Source organism: Anarrhichthys ocellatus, unplaced genomic scaffold (assembly GCF_004355925.1).
Source record: "Anarrhichthys ocellatus isolate YVR2014 unplaced genomic scaffold, GSC_Weel_1.0 scaffold31, whole genome shotgun sequence".
Lineage (NCBI taxonomy): Eukaryota > Metazoa > Chordata > Actinopteri > Perciformes > Anarhichadidae > Anarrhichthys > Anarrhichthys ocellatus.
The window spans coordinates 4,082,586-4,097,673 of record NW_022280061.1 but is presented as its reverse complement, the minus strand read 5'-3'; the positions used below and the strand labels follow the sequence as shown (position 1 = coordinate 4,097,673).

Genomic DNA, 15,088 nt, shown 5'->3' with positions numbered 1-15,088 from the left:
CCTCTCAATCCTGTACAGTTTGAGATGAGGATGACAGAAATAGACGGCAGTTGGTAGTTGGCCCTAATTTGTTTCATTTAAACTTGCATTTAGGATGAGAAGTGGATCTGAAACAGAATGGTTGCAGAAGTGGAATGTAACTAAGTACATTTACTTAAGTACTGTACTTTAGTACAATTTAGGATATTTAAATTTGGCATTTTCAATTTATGATACTTGTTGCCGCTACTTTAAGAGGGACATATTGTACTTTTGAATTAACTACATTTATCCAACAGTTTCAGATCAAGACTTTCTATTATAAAACTCCTGATAACTTCATTGTTTGAGATTCAACTACCCAACAGTAGTACAGGCATACACAGGGAGATTACAGCACAGATTGTGAATGCAAGACTTTTACTTTTAATGAAGTGTTTTGCTACTTTTAATTTATTAAAATATCTTATACTTCTTGACTGCCAATTATAGGCCTATATACATTATATATAAATATAACATACTGCATTCAAAGTCTGTCTGCAAATTGAGAACTTTTACTTTTGATACCTGAGGCTACATTTTGCTGGTAATACTACCTTTACTTAGCTTTTGAAAGGTGTACCTTTACTGACAGCGGAGCTGTGGTGTTACTACTTTTATGCGAGAAAAGGTTATGAGTATTATGGGCCAGGACGACCTTGCTCTGAGCTGAACGTGTAAGGACTAGAGACGTGAAACAGCTCCACTCACACACATCAGTCTGTTGATGTCTGCTGTTTCCTGGCTCTGTGGGAGCTTTCACGTGACTCGGAGCCCGTGCGCCTCTGAAGCAGCTGAGGACACGTAAAGCAAACGGAAACGCCGCAGTTTAGAGCTCAGGAGCTGCCAATTTACTTCAATACAGTTAAGAGGGGGACGCTGGTCAGTCTCCAAGATGTTTTCACTCGGGGAGAAGATGGAGTTTCTCATAGGAAACCCCTTTTCAACGCCCGTCGGTCAGAGAATCGGTAAGTCGCCGTTGCTTTTGAAACTCGGAGTTGTTCACCGCTGGATTCATCATTTAATTTACCTAATCAATGACATGTTCCAGCGTTTCAGAACCACACTCGCGGGGAAGTGGCCTAAGATCATTTAATAACACATTTCCTGATCTAAAATGTTTAAAAATGAACTCCAAATTTGACAAAAACATAAAAAGAAGTCTTTAGAGCCAATGACGCGACGGAGGCGGGACTCGAGCCCACCGAATCTTTCGTTTGATTGGTTAATGAGAGATGAGTGACGGATCATTTGAGGAATGAAGGAGGCGCTGGGTGTTTCCTCTCACTTCCTCGATCACTGATGTGTTTTGTCAAGATTCCGGTTCACACCATTACGCACAAGTGTCACTGCCGCTCTGTAACAAGCATAACATGTGTCACATTTTGAACCAGCAGTGGATCCTCGGTGGCAACAGGTTGCTGCTTTTTGTGATGCAAACAAACCCACAACAGACACTCAGACAGCTGCATGAGACAGATGTGTAATCATGACAATCTAGAGATGTGACAGAATGACAGGCAGCCATCTCAAGCCTTCCTTCCTCTGACCTCATCCACTCACTTTCTCACACAGTCATGTCAGAGAGGCTTCTGCTCCGGCTGAGGCCAATGAGAGCAGAAAGCAGCTGACAGTCACATGAAGTGGAGGGAGCCAGGGGAGGAGAGAGGAGGGGGAGTAAAATGCGATTGAGAAAAGCAGCGAGGGTTTGGAGAAGTGTGGGGGTGTTAGTGGAGAGGAATGGAGGAGATTTAGAGACTCACGAGGAGCCTGTGAGGGCTGGAGTGCAAAGAAAACTGGCTTTGATTGCTAAATAGTTTGGAGGGAAATACATGTTTAAGCCGGAAACCCATTTTCTCAATCAGCTTATGGTGATAAACAACGAGTTGCTATAAAACCATATTATCTGGAGGATGCCACTCACTTCACATGAGAGGTTTTTAGTATTTGATGTTTGTGAAAAATGTGACTGAGTATTATGTTGCAGATGTCATGATATCAGAAGAAAGTCTTCTGGTTATCGCTTCATGTTCTCTTCCCATATCAGTGTTACTGTATCACTGTAACTGTATGTGATTCCCTCTCTGTTGACAGAGCGAGCGACCAGCGGCGCTCTGCAGTCCGACGACTGGGGGCTCAATATGGAGATATGTGACATCATCAACGAGACGGACGAGGGGTACGTAACATGGTTTCACCACGAAGCCTCTGACTGAGCCCATCTGATGCACACTGCCTAACCCTTCTGACTAACACAGTGCTCTGTGTGTAGCTCCACACGTTTTATGTTTAGTGCCACGTCCTTCATGATTTTGTTTCTTTTTGTATTTCTATGGAGATCTGGTTGTGACTGAATGACCTACAGTGAAGGCCAGTCTCACAGTTTGCTCTGCAGTGTGGTTTCTGTAATGCTAAAAGACGAATGTCACTGTAATCCTGGAATGCAACGTGTGTAGTGGTTACATGTATACAGTCAAATCTCATCGAGATGAACCACAAACGCAACTATACCTTTCTTTTCTCATTTATCAATATCAGTTTTTATTTTTCTCAGGCCCAGAGACGCAGTCAAAGCTATTAAGAAGATAATCGTAGCGAACAAGAACTTCAGAGAGATCATGTTGGCCCTTACTGTGAGTATTCATCTGCAGGGGATCGCGTGCAATGATGTTATCCATTATTTTAGTGTAAGAGTGTAATTTGACGGTCAGAATGACCCTGGTCCTAATTGGCTGGTGGCCTTGTCGCGATGGTTTGGGGTTTATTCAACATTGTCTTCGTGTACGCGTTGAGACAATGAGAGAACAAGCTTTTATTTTGACTTGCATAGATTTCATTATCACTGTCACACAGGTTCTTGAGGCCTGTGTGAAGAACTGTGGCCATCGCTTCCACATTCTTGTGGCGTCGCAGGAGTTTATTGAAGGAGTTTTGGTGCGTTCCATTCTGCCCAGATACAACCCCCCCACTGCCCTCCACGACCGGGTGCTCAGCCTCATACAGGTATGTGGATGCTCCTGCAGAGGGCAATATATGACAAAAACTGTCTGCACTTGTGCTGCAACTAATGAGTACTTCCCTTCGTGGTTAGTCTGCTGCTTGTTGTCTTAAATCATTTATTAGTCGTGTCTATAAAAAAATGAATGTATTAATAAATCTCCATCACGTTTTACCAAAAGCGATGTCTTGCTAATGTTTTCTTTTTTTTACTTCTAAACCCAAAGATATTACATTTACTATAATAAAACACAAGTAAAGCAGGCAAATAATTGCAGCCGTTATTATGAGATCCTTCAGTTCTGTGTGATGATCCCACTGGACTCTGGACTCTGTTATGGCTGCAGACGTGTACAATCGTGTGCTACATGGTCAAAGCCAGTTCTGTGTAATCACAGACTAGCAGGAATGATAATATTAGATGTATATGCTGACTGAGCAATCCTTCTCTGTAGCTTTTGGTTTCTTCTTGTTGTTTTTTCCACATTTGGCCAGTTGACTGTGCTATTGAACGCTGATTTAGGAATCCGTTATTCTCATGATTTGTTTCGTCATATCATCCGCAGTCATGGGCCGATGCGTTTCGTAGCTCTCCCTCCCTAGGGGGGGTGGTGTGCGTATATGACGACCTGAGGAGACGTGGTCTGGAGTTCCCCATGACCGATCTGGATGCTCTGTCCCCCATCCACACTCCGAATAGGGTGAGACTGTCTACAAAATGAGAACAACACAGCAAAAGAAATGCATCTACAGATATCTATCTCTACAGCGCACCTTCTCCATTCATCTTGCAGAGTATCCCAGAAAACGGGACCCCTGAAACGAACCCCGTCGCTGCTTTCACACATCAGCCACAACCACAAGCACCTTCCAGTGTTCCCACTCAGAGTACGTCCACTCCAGTCCTGTCCAGCGAGGGACCAGCCTCCCTCCATGCAGAACAGGTACAACAGCCTAAAAACACTGCCAGTCACTGACTACATAAAGCAGGTTAAGAAAGCTATGACATTGTTAAAGTTAGGGACATTTATAAACTCAAGATCAATGTGCTTTCACTTTGAAATTAAGTTAAAGAAGCTTTTTATTTTCAGTGTCAATAATCCAATGTACATCCAATGTTCATCCATTGTGATTCAGACAATAAAACATGAACATGTCTCAGCTTTAATAGTTCTTATAGGCACTGATATGTTGAGCCAATATTCCGCATCTTTTGATGTTTTGCCTCTGGAACAGCATTCAAACCATTAACATAGACTAGTGTCTAACTGCATCTTAAATCAGGTATGTGGTTCCCAAACTGGGCACTGAGTCTTGCACATGTGACCTGTGGGAAAGTGTCTGGTGAAGATTCATTTGTCAGAACTGACCATTTGATTTGAGCTGGAGCAGGGCCATTGTTAATGGTAACTGTATTACATGAGTAATAGGCTGTTTCTATGCACAATGTTGGCTTTATAGAATAAACGTCGTCGTGTTGTTGCTTTTTTGACTGCTTTAGATTTTTTTTTTAAGTTTCTTAATCAGGAACAGAAGCTGCGAAGCGAGCTGGCACTGGTGAAGGGAAATCTCACTGTGATGACAGAGCTGCTGAATGAGCTAATACCTGGACAGAGCCAGCAAGATGACACAGAGCTGCTACAGGTGTGTGTGTGTGTGTGTGTGTGTGTGTGTGTGTGTGTGTGTGTGTGTGTGTCCATCATCAGTGCTGTTTAAAACAAAATGAGTTGGCAGAAGATGTACCATAAATGATTGTGTGTTTTGTTCTGATGCTTCATTCTAGTGTGATCATACATTACTTTAAATGTGACTTTATATTCAACTGTGCAGGCTACATTTTTGTGTTGGTACAATCTGTCAATTGATTTAATAGCTTGCCATGTGTGTCTGTATTAATCGATCGTACATGGGGAAGCAGAGACACTTATTTGTTTCACTTCCCTTTTATTACTCTTCCTCTCTTCGGGCTGTTTTGTTGATGCTGCCGGTACAATTGCTCTGTACTTCATGTACTCTCTGCAAGTGTAGGTATCATGTTGTTGGCAAAGAATCATGGGAAATGTAGTAAACTAGTGACTGACGTAAAAATAGATGAAACGGATTAAGAAAATTGGGTACACCAACAAAAGTACATTTAAGCATCATATAACCCTGGGACTGGATTTAACATCAAAGATGGATGATTAATTTACTCCATGTAATTATTGGTGAGAATGAATTAATCTCTCTGTCCTCCGATGTCCAAGCAGCAGCTGTACTCGGTGTGTAAGAGCATGCAAACTCGAGTGGTGGAGCTCATCCCCCAGCTGCTGGATGAAGGGTTTATTGAAGAGCTGCTCATGGTCAACGATGACCTGAACAACGCCTTCATCCGCTATGAGAGGTGTGCCGCAGCCTAGCTTCATGTTTTGGATCATAAGGGTGCGATATGTATCTTTCTCATGGCTAAATTCATGCTCATTGTATTGTAATTGTGTTTTAGGTTTGACAGACTGAACAAGGCACAAATCCCAAATAGTCAACAGGTAAGAAGACGGCTCGCTCCTCCTCATTTCTGCTGTAAGAACAAGCTCGCACACGAGTTTGACGCCCCGCTGTGTTGCGTCCTCACTCTAGCAGAGCTCTGCCACAAGCCCGAGCCTCATCAACCTCAGCCAGCCTGCTGTCATTGCAACAACCAGCCAACCAGCAGCCAGCAGCACCAGCACCAGCACCAGCACACCGCAGCCAGCCGACCACAGTGAGTGAACATTGTAGAACTTCTGCTTCATATATATACCAAATCCATACGTATAACATTCCTGAAACTGGAGTTTTTGCTTTTGTAATTTGGCGTATATATCTGGCAGAAAACAGAATGTTGTGGCTGGGCATCACATGGACATTCAGTGTTTATGGGGTTTCACAATAACATGACAACTTAGGAAAAAGGAGAAAATCCAGAATTGCACTGTTGGAGAATATGATGTGTTTGAAAGTTTGAGAGTACAAAATCACTGTTTCCATTCATGTTTGTGGTTTTATTATTCAAAAGTGTTGCTACAGGAATTTAGATAACAGAGTGGAAGAGGGCTTTTTTCATTCAGCTGTGACTTAATGGGTAAGAAACTGTCTTGCAGAGGTGGAGGGGGAGTTTGACATGTTTGCCCAGACGAGAGGCAGCTCCCTGGCTGAGCAGAGGAAAAGGTGAGCGGTGCTGACTGGTGACAGAAAGACACGCATCACATCCCGACACCACGGACTGTCACAACATGTCTGGTGCTGGTGTTTAAGAGATGAAAAGTGCCTCATCCCTTGTGGTAACTTTGACCTGGTGTAGTAGCCTTAGCGATAACGGGATTTGCTTTACAGATATCTGCAATCTGTGACTGAATCTGAATATAATAAGACATAAAAAGATATGATTTCATTAAAAACGTCTGAATGTAGTGAGATGAAATTGCAAGCTGACCGGTGAGGTTACTTTTGCCACTAAACCTCTGATGAAAGATGTTTAGTTTTGGCCGACAGTACATGACGCCACATAAAGAACACAAAGCCTGACAATTTGATTTTTCACATTTGATTTTTATTTGGCAATTTGGATTTTTTCAAACTGCATCACAAACAAAAAGGTTATTTTACCAATAAGAAGTAAACAACAGTCTGGACCGCCCCCATGGCCGAGTGTTTAATGTGGGCATGCCAACTAATTGCAACATCAAGGTTTGACTCTCGGGCAAAAAGTTGAAATTAATATTTAGTTTAATACAGCCTACACTGCATCACAGCATTACAATATATCCTATCCCCAGTGTCCGGTATGAGGACCCAGGAGCTGTGGAGGGCCTCGCTGGAGCTCTGGATACGAGGTTGCAGGTCACAGGAGGGGTGAGTGTGCCACCATAAGACAGACATGGAGTCAAACAGAACATCTCCTGTGAAATACAAATACAAAGTGTAGTGAATACAGCTAAAACACAGTGTCACCTCATTTTCATTACTGTTCCTTTTAGATGCCAGCCGCGAAAACCTCTCAGCAGAACGATGTTGACAAATGGTTATCTGGTGATATGGTAAGAGAAGCTTCTCTCTTTATTAAACGGTGTTCTTTATGTGATGTGTAATATACTGCAGCATGATGTATCTTTAATCTGTTTTATTGTGTTTGGACGTGCAGGAAGACCAGTCTTCAGTTAGTGAGGGAGTTTCCAGTACAGGTGTGTTGTTCTGTCTGCTGGTCCATTGCTGCCATTTTAGTGTTAAAAATAATGTTTCATATTTCGTGTTTACTTTCTGTGTGTTCATGCACATACACGCACATCTAACTACAACTGTCCCTTTCAGAGTTTGATCAGTTTCTGGAGGATCGGGCGAAGGCATCGGACCAAAGAGGACAGACGATTCGAAGCGTGCCGCCGTCCACCTCCAGACCGCCGCCGCCGCCGCCGCAATCTAACCAACAGCAGGAGAGATCAGACCATCTCTTCTCACTTTGAGTCTGAGGACAAACAAGAGAAGCGGGTGGATGTAAATATCAACGTACACACGGCATCATATTAAAATATGCCCACAATCACACACATGCTGTGTTAAGTCAGGTTTCCTCTGAAAGCACACACACACACACACACACACACACACTCACAGAATAAACCTGACACTACAGACCTACTACCTAATCAACTCATTGCATAAATGCAATATTTCTTAGTTAATTCCTGCTCTTTGTTATCTTTATGCGAGTATAAAAAACTTCCTGTGACTGTATTTATGAATTATATTATTATAATGTTAAAATGCAACTATTGTTTAGAGTTCAATATAATGTTGAAAATATGTTTGATATCACGCCATCATGTGCCTTTGACTCAGACAGCTGATCTTGTGTAGATGAGAATAAATAGGGTTATTATTCTGTAAACATGTTGCATCTGTCCTCCTTTGATGTCTGCTATGTCATTAATCTAAGCTGCCATGATGGGAATTCACCCTGAGGCTTGTTTTATAACTGATCTAAGTACAGTCTTTGTGTGAGAGATCGCTGCTCCGCCAAATCAAGGCCAAATGATTCTTCTTCTTCTTCTGTCTTGCTTCATGCTAGCTGTGAATTATCTCAAACCATTTTTTTTTTTCTCATACAAATGTCTCCTTGATGACATCTCCATTGCTTGAAAGTATCACACGTAGAAATCTGTTAAAATTGTAGTAAATCTGGTGACTAACACGTGAAACTAGCTTCTCAGATGTGTCCTGCATGTTTGCGTTGAAGCTAGCCAAAACATCAGAGCCTTGAAAAACCCATCCTCAATAATATGTCCACTGTTTGTGTTCTAAGGCACTGAGTTCAGTATGTTATTGTTCACAAGCTCAAGGATGTCTGGTATAGGAGTCTCTGACGCACCTGGAGGAAACCCTATAACTCACCCTTCTGTTGTACTATCCACACCTAAAGCCATGCCTCGACCAGTCAACTGTGTTGTCTTTGTCTGCTGGATTTCTGTTTCTGTCCTTCTACATGGATCTGCATTGTTTGCTTCTAACATTTCAACCCAGATCCAGCTTCCAAACGCAACCGTTGTTCAAGACGAGGAGGACACAGGCTGGGATTCAACATTTCTTCAGCTGAGAGACAGTTTGCTGTCCTATTCACAGCCCGTCCCTCCATACACCCTGCTGACCAATGCTAAGGACTACCACTACATGCCCAAACCCAGACATCGCCGCCCCTCACGCCTCCTGCGTCTTCTGGGATCCTCTTTTGACCTGTTCTGGATGTCCATAGATCAGCCATCTCAAGCCTCTGGGTGTCATAGGGGTGGTCAACCTTTGGGTAATTCATCACTGCCCGCAAAATTGCCCAGCTACACCGCTGTCAACCTGAGTGCTTCTCCAGAGCTGAGAGAGGCTGCAGCAAGCCATCGCCAGAAGCTGGTAAAGGAAGCTGCGGATCTGGACCTCGGTTCTCTGCCCTCACATGTCGGCAGTTCAGTCAGAGACTGGTTAGTGCGCTCTGCCACTTGTGGATTGAGCTACCAATGGGTGGATCTGGGTCCGGCTTTCTGGCCACGTTGGCTGCGTCATACTGATTGTGAAAAATCAGATGGAGTGCGAAGTTGCTCCTTTCCTGGTGGGATGGAGTGTGTGCGAGCTCAGACAGCTCGCATAAAGATTCTGGCTTGGCACTGCTTGGAAGTCAGAGAGGGAGGAGATGTTTCTAGAGGGATTAAAGCTCACAGATCTGATGGCAGAATTGAGATGGGGACAGGTGAAGTCATGAAAAGGTGTATATGGGCTGTAGTGCCTTATCCTGTGGTCACAGCATGTTCATGTTCTTGTAAATGAATGTTTTTCTCACTAGGGCTTAAGATTTTCAATCCTCATAATATGCTGGATGTTTATATGTATGTTATACTGTCATTGAGTTGTTATTGATGAAATCAAAAATGTGTCAAATGATTTTTCAAGCCTAATCATATTTGCTTTTCATCACTCAGTAAGACGTTGCACCTTTTTATATTACTGACTTTGAGCAGAATTTAATAAAAGATTTTGTCTCCTGATGAATTGTTGAATTATTTAGTTTCTTCAGCAACACTCTGTCAAACACATCCTCTCTATTGTTGCTTTGTGTAAGCAGGGATGAAGGCTACTCATTCACTTTCTCCCTTCTGTGATGGTCTGGGGCTTAAAATGTATTAGTTTTTGGTCACAAGTTTTTCTCTCCAGAAGGCCTACATGTCTGGTGTCAATAACAGAATACGGTCTACAGCTCTTTAGTCCCATATTACTTTTGGGTTGTGATACATTCATATGATTTGGAAAACTTCACAAATGAGTGGTTCCACTGTGTTTTCAGCAATGCTTTCAGTACACTGCAGACTTTTCACCTGTCTTTCAGCTCTTCACAATTAGCATGGGTGTACTTACGTGTGTGACGTACATTTTTCATTTATTTTTTATTAAAGAAACTTAAAAATATCAACCTAAAAGGAATATCTATCCCATCCTAAAATTGAGAATCCAAGAGAAATTGGTATCCAGTTCTGAGAGTGTGATGACAAAATCACTTTGCGACAGGAACGGTTTTCTTTTGTATTATAATAATAAGCGTACAAGCAACGAAAGATGTGTAACTGCAGAAAATGTGATGATTGGTTCAATATGCTGCAAAAAGTAAAGTAGTGAATGTTCGAGTCAACAGCCCATATCTGCTGACTTTCTCACGTGACATGGATAAAGCCACATGCTGATGTTAACAGGATGTCTATTAAATCATTGATTGACACCATTGATCTCCTAATAAAACTGTTTTACAAAGTGTCTTGTGTTTACCTTTGATTATTTGTGAGTTGTGTTTGCAATAAATGAAAACAATTGAAAGAATGAAAATGAATATATATATATATATATACACACACACACACACACACACACACACATATATATATATATATATATATATATATATATACAATATATATACAGAGTATATACACATATATAGAGAGATTAGCCTCATTACTGACATCCAGCTTTTAAAATTTGCACTTTCTGCCCATTCTGGCCTCACCACTATTGGTAATGTCTCAATATAAGATAAGATAATCCTTTATTAGATTTAATATCTCTAAGGGGATAGTTTGATATCAAACACATTCCTCCCAAATCTACAACAACATTACTTTTGACTTTTGCTACTTCTCTCTATTTGACAGCAGCCTCCATTTGCACAGATACAGTTTCCCTTTGTCCGAGGAGCAGTGAACGCAGCAGTGTCGGCACAGCCCACCTGAGCTGTAACGTTCACATTGTACACAGACAAGATGGCAGCTTTACTAGAAGACGAGTTTGAAGATGCGCCCGATGTGGAGCCGTTAGAACCAACACTGAAGAACATCATCGAACAGAAATCTTTGAAATGGATATTTGTGGGTGGGAAAGGTGGTGTTGGTAAAACGACATGCAGGTAAGTTGAAGGCAAATGCTCATTCGCTCCTGATATCGGCTCAGGCTACCGCACAAGCTAACAGGGCTAGCTAGCGTAGATTAGCTGCCACCGTAACTTGAGGTGTATTTTTCAGTAAACGAATATTTTTCCACAACACTAATCTAATGAGCGGTAGCTTAACGTTACCGGTTGAAGACGCGCAAGCTTTGAAACACCATCACCGTTACATGTGGCGTTAAGTCATTAGCCCGTTATTATCTAGCGTTAGCTGAACTCATTTCAATGCTGTCAAGCACTGTCACTAGCTAACGTTAGCCAACTGACACTTGTATTCTTGACTTCCTCAAGTGGTTTGACACTCACACCGACAGCCTGCGTGTTTTCTTCTGCCTTGTGTTTATTCAAGGGCTAACGTTGTGTTAGCTTGTAGCTGAGCTAACTGACATCTAACGTTACCTGTGGGTAACGAACAGACTAACGCTAGTTAGCTAGCTAGTGTTAGCTGTCAGTTTTGCAATTACGCCTCCTTTAATTATCGTTGAAGCCATTGAGCGAAGATGACAAAATGAAGAATATACAATATCAAAAGACAGAATCAAGCAACAGCCAACGTTAAGTAACTAGTGTTGGATGAAGCCCTTATAGTAAAGGTTTAAAAGTCCTGTGAACCTGACAGTTACAGTGACAACATGACCATCTTATGAACAGAAGATGTGTCGCTTAACTTGCTCACTGCAGTTTACTTCATGCAACTTTTAAGATGACAAATATCTCTTGTGTACTTTTGTCTTTCCAGTTGCAGTTTGGCTGTCCAGCTCGCTTCCGTCAGGGAGAGTGTCCTCATCATCTCCACCGATCCAGCTCACAACATCTCTGATGCTTTTGACCAGAAGTTCTCTAAGGTGCCCACTAAGGTCCAGGGCTATGAGAACCTCTTTGCAATGGTGAGTGGCACTGCGTAGATACTACATAGAGCTTTGTAAAACCCTAATACATTATATTGTAGTGAGAAGAAATGGCACAGTTCGGGCTCTGTTCTGTTCAGGCGTCCCTGGAGGCTACAACAGTGTGACGGCGAGCTAGCATGCACAACACCAGGACCCTGAAACTGAAGCAGCTTCACCAATGTTGTTATTTACACCTGTACTTTTCCTACTGTGACATGTCAAAATGTAGCATTTAATTCACATTTTACTTTTGCCGTTTTTTTCCAAATAATAGATGGACAAGCGGATAGAAACATAGCAGCACTTGTTAACAAAGAGGTTTATTTATGCTGTTTATAGAACATGAGGTAACTATCTCTTTAGCGTCACAAGGGCGGTCCATTCCACATCTGTGTCTCCAACACAAACCATCACTGCGGACCAAACTGACTTGCTGAAAGGCCCTGGAATCATTTGCAGTTACTCCGGCCCTCAGTCTGTAACGTGCTGATTACTTGATGTGCTTGTGTGGGTGCAGGAGATTGACCCGAGCCTGGGTGTGGCAGAACTGCCGGATGAGTTCTTTGAGGAGGACAACATGCTCAGCATGGGTAAGAAGATGATGCAGGAGGCCATGAGCGCCTTCCCTGGCATCGACGAGGCCATGAGCTATGCGGAGGTCATGAGGTACGACAAAATGGAACACCAGATCACTCTTTCGTAGTAGTATTGCTGACCCAGATTTGGATAAAGAAATGTTAGTCAGTGCTGTGCTAACCCAGCGCTGCCGTTGTCCTGTGCCCCAGGTTGGTGAAAGGAATGAACTTCTCCGTGGTGGTCTTTGACACGGCCCCCACTGGTCACACGCTGCGGCTGCTCAACTTTCCCACCATTGTGGAGCGTGGTCTGGGCCGCCTCATGCAGATAAAGAACCAGATCAGCCCTTTCATCTCCCAGGTGAGGAAGAGACGAGCAGGTCCCGTCACTCATTTACCAATCTTTCATGGGAGTTAAGATATTCCTAAGAGATCCACAAAGCTACTGTTGAACTTGAACTAAGGATGATGCCAAGTGAAAGGGCAAAAAACTAACTAATAAAGTTTATGTTTTGTATTCAAAGATTATTTATTTTACACATTAAATATGAGCTATGACTCACTCCCTTTCACATCTCCTCTGTTCCTCTCTCACGGTGTGTAGATGTGCAACATGCTTGGCCTGGGCGACATGAACGCAGACCAGCTGGCCTCTAAGCTGGAGGAGACCCTGCCGGTCATCCGCTCAGTCAGCGAGCAGTTCAAAGATCCTGTAAGTCCTCCGGTTGCTTTTATGTTGTTTTTGCTTTGTGCATCACAGACTTTTCAAACTACACTTAGTTACTGAAGTGTTTCTATATCTGCATGCAGAGGCTCTGTTGCTCTTCAGATGAACAAAAGTTATATTTATCCATTTCAGTATTGCCAGACAAAGACACTTCCACTGCAAACGTTCTCCTTGCTGTGGCTGCCGCTCTGCATTACTCTGGAGACACTGACGTCTCCATACATTGTTAAAATATATTATTACTGCATCTACAGTTGTGTGAAAAAAGTGTTTGCCCCCTTCCTGATTTCTTATTTTTTTGTATGTTTGTCACACTTAAATGTTTCAGATCATCAAACAAATTTAAATATTAGACAAAGATAACAAGTAAACGCAGTTTTTAAATGGTTTTTATTATTAAGGGGAAAAAAAAATCCAAACCTACATGGCCCTGTGTGAAAAAGTGATTTCCCCCCTGTTAAAACATAAATTGTGGTTTATCGCATCTTTGGAAAGCTGAGTTCAATTTCTCTAGCCACACCCAGGCCTGATTACTGCCACACCTGTTCTCAATCAAGAAATCAGTCGGGCAGGTCCTATTTAAGTGGTTTCTTGATTGAGAACAGGTGTGGCAGTAATCAGGCCTGGGTGTGGCTAGAGAAATTGAACTCAGCTTTCCAAAGATGTGATAAACCACAGTTAATTTGTTTTAACAGGGGGGGCAATCACTTTTTCACACAGGGCCATGTAGGTTTGGATTTTTTTTCCCTTAATAATAAAAACCTTCATTTAAAAACTGCATTTTGTGTTTACTTGTGTTATCTTTGTCTAATATTTAAATTTGTTTGATGATCTGAAACATTTAAGTGACAAACATGCAAAAAAATAAGAAATCAGGAAGGGGACAACCACTTTTTCACACAACTGTAGATGTTACGTAGACTGCTTTAGACGTTATGCTAACATCCTTTTTTTTTTATTGTATCTTTTCCTCTGCAACCCGACTATTGTGTGTTCAAATGTACATTTTTACGTAGACGTTAGTAATAGAATAAAAATGATTTTATAACGACTCAACACATGAACGAGTCATATTAAACGCTTTGTCTCTCCTCGCCGTCCTCAGGAACAGACCACTTTCATCTGCGTGTGCATCGCTGAGTTCCTCTCTCTGTATGAGACGGAGCGGCTCATCCAGGAGCTGGCCAAGTGCCGCATCGACACGCACAACATCATCGTCAACCAACTTGTTTTCCCTGAGTCGGAGAGGCCGTGCAAAATGTGTGAAGCCCGCCACAAAATTCAGTCCAAATATTTAGATCAGGTAGGAATCTGTAGTTTTTTTTTAATATGTTTTTGACAATACGGCGGCAACCGAATGTCACATGTCGTCTGCCTCACTAATGCTCTGTCTGCTCCCCACAGATGGAGGACCTTTATGAAGACTTCCACATAGTCAAGTTACCGCTGCTGCCCCATGAAGTCCGAGGGTCTGACAAGGTCAACATGTTCTCTCAGCAACTTCTGGAACCCTACAAACCCCCAAATAAGTGAACTCCCCCTCTGCAGGACCGCCCTCTCCCTCCTGCAGACCACACCTTAACAGTCTGAACTCGCCTCCTCCCCTGCAGTAACCGCCTCAAGTTGATCCACTCACTCCTCAGTCCGTCATCCTAAGCAGAGCACTGCTACAGCAGGACACATGTCCTTGTTGAAGTGGAGCTGATGAAATCACACACACACACACACACACACACACGCGCGCGTAACCTTCGGTATTGTTAGAGACGTAAGACAGTACAGATTTGTTTGTCTGTTACTCTCAGTTCACCTCCACGTTCCTTCATATCCTCTGTGTGGCGGTTGTACTGTTGCTACTTGAAGCATTTAACTTTCTCTCAACAAACCCCCC

General features: G+C 42.6%; 3 protein-coding genes across 4 annotated transcripts; all 3 read left to right on the top strand.

Annotated features, from left to right (window-relative positions):
- The first annotated feature begins 759 nt into the window (after window positions 1-759).
- On the top strand, window positions 760-8,633 carry LOC116392945 (target of Myb protein 1). Of its 2 annotated transcripts, XM_031864792.1 has the most exons (16): window positions 761-989; window positions 2,116-2,200; window positions 2,576-2,654; window positions 2,875-3,024; window positions 3,585-3,719; window positions 3,813-3,962; window positions 4,534-4,662; window positions 5,268-5,401; window positions 5,501-5,543; window positions 5,635-5,758; window positions 6,138-6,204; window positions 6,813-6,888; window positions 7,014-7,073; window positions 7,178-7,217; window positions 7,345-7,527; window positions 8,554-8,633. In XM_031864792.1, the coding sequence occupies exons 1-15, from the start codon at window positions 917-919 to the stop codon at window positions 7,494-7,496; spliced, it is 1,497 nt and encodes a 498-aa protein (XP_031720652.1). In that variant the 5' UTR covers window positions 761-916; the 3' UTR covers window positions 7,497-7,527; window positions 8,554-8,633. The 2 variants fall into 2 exon arrangements, with proteins under 2 accessions (XP_031720654.1, XP_031720652.1); XM_031864794.1 differs by lacking the exon at window positions 8,554-8,633 and having other exon boundaries at window positions 760-989; window positions 5,638-5,758; window positions 7,345-7,517.
- On the top strand, window positions 8,344-10,280 carry LOC116392946 (noggin-2-like). Its single transcript, XM_031864795.1, has one exon. The coding sequence runs from the start codon at window positions 8,350-8,352 to the stop codon at window positions 9,340-9,342; it is 993 nt and encodes a 330-aa protein (XP_031720655.1). The 5' UTR covers window positions 8,344-8,349; the 3' UTR covers window positions 9,343-10,280.
- A 519-nt stretch (window positions 10,281-10,799) lies between these two features.
- get3 (guided entry of tail-anchored proteins factor 3, ATPase) lies at window positions 10,800-15,082 on the top strand. Its single transcript, XM_031864714.1, has 7 exons — window positions 10,800-10,966; window positions 11,745-11,892; window positions 12,413-12,561; window positions 12,681-12,831; window positions 13,075-13,182; window positions 14,303-14,500; window positions 14,602-15,082. The coding sequence occupies exons 1-7, from the start codon at window positions 10,824-10,826 to the stop codon at window positions 14,728-14,730; spliced, it is 1,026 nt and encodes a 341-aa protein (XP_031720574.1). The 5' UTR covers window positions 10,800-10,823; the 3' UTR covers window positions 14,731-15,082.
- The last annotated feature ends 6 nt before the right edge of the window (window positions 15,083-15,088 follow it).

What these genes read in the sequence shown, in the direction of transcription:
- LOC116392945 (XM_031864792.1), top strand. Translation starts at nt 917, where the DNA reads ATGTTTTCACTCGGGGAGAAGATGGAGTTTCTCATAGGAAACCCCTTT. An exon ending in GGGTGCTCAGCCTCATACAG is followed by an intron (nt 3,025 to 3,584) that starts GTATGTGGATGC and finishes TATCATCCGCAG; the next exon opens with TCATGGGCCGATGCGTTTCG. An exon ending in CCATCCACACTCCGAATAGG is followed by an intron (nt 3,720 to 3,812) that starts GTGAGACTGTCT and finishes TTCATCTTGCAG; the next exon opens with AGTATCCCAGAAAACGGGAC.
- LOC116392946 (XM_031864795.1), top strand. Translation starts at nt 8,350, where the DNA reads ATGTTATTGTTCACAAGCTCAAGGATGTCTGGTATAGGAGTCTCTGAC.
- get3 (XM_031864714.1), top strand. Translation starts at nt 10,824, where the DNA reads ATGGCAGCTTTACTAGAAGACGAGTTTGAAGATGCGCCCGATGTGGAG. An exon ending in GTTGGTAAAACGACATGCAG is followed by an intron (nt 10,967 to 11,744) that starts GTAAGTTGAAGG and finishes TTGTCTTTCCAG; the next exon opens with TTGCAGTTTGGCTGTCCAGC. An exon ending in TCAGCCCTTTCATCTCCCAG is followed by an intron (nt 12,832 to 13,074) that starts GTGAGGAAGAGA and finishes CACGGTGTGTAG; the next exon opens with ATGTGCAACATGCTTGGCCT.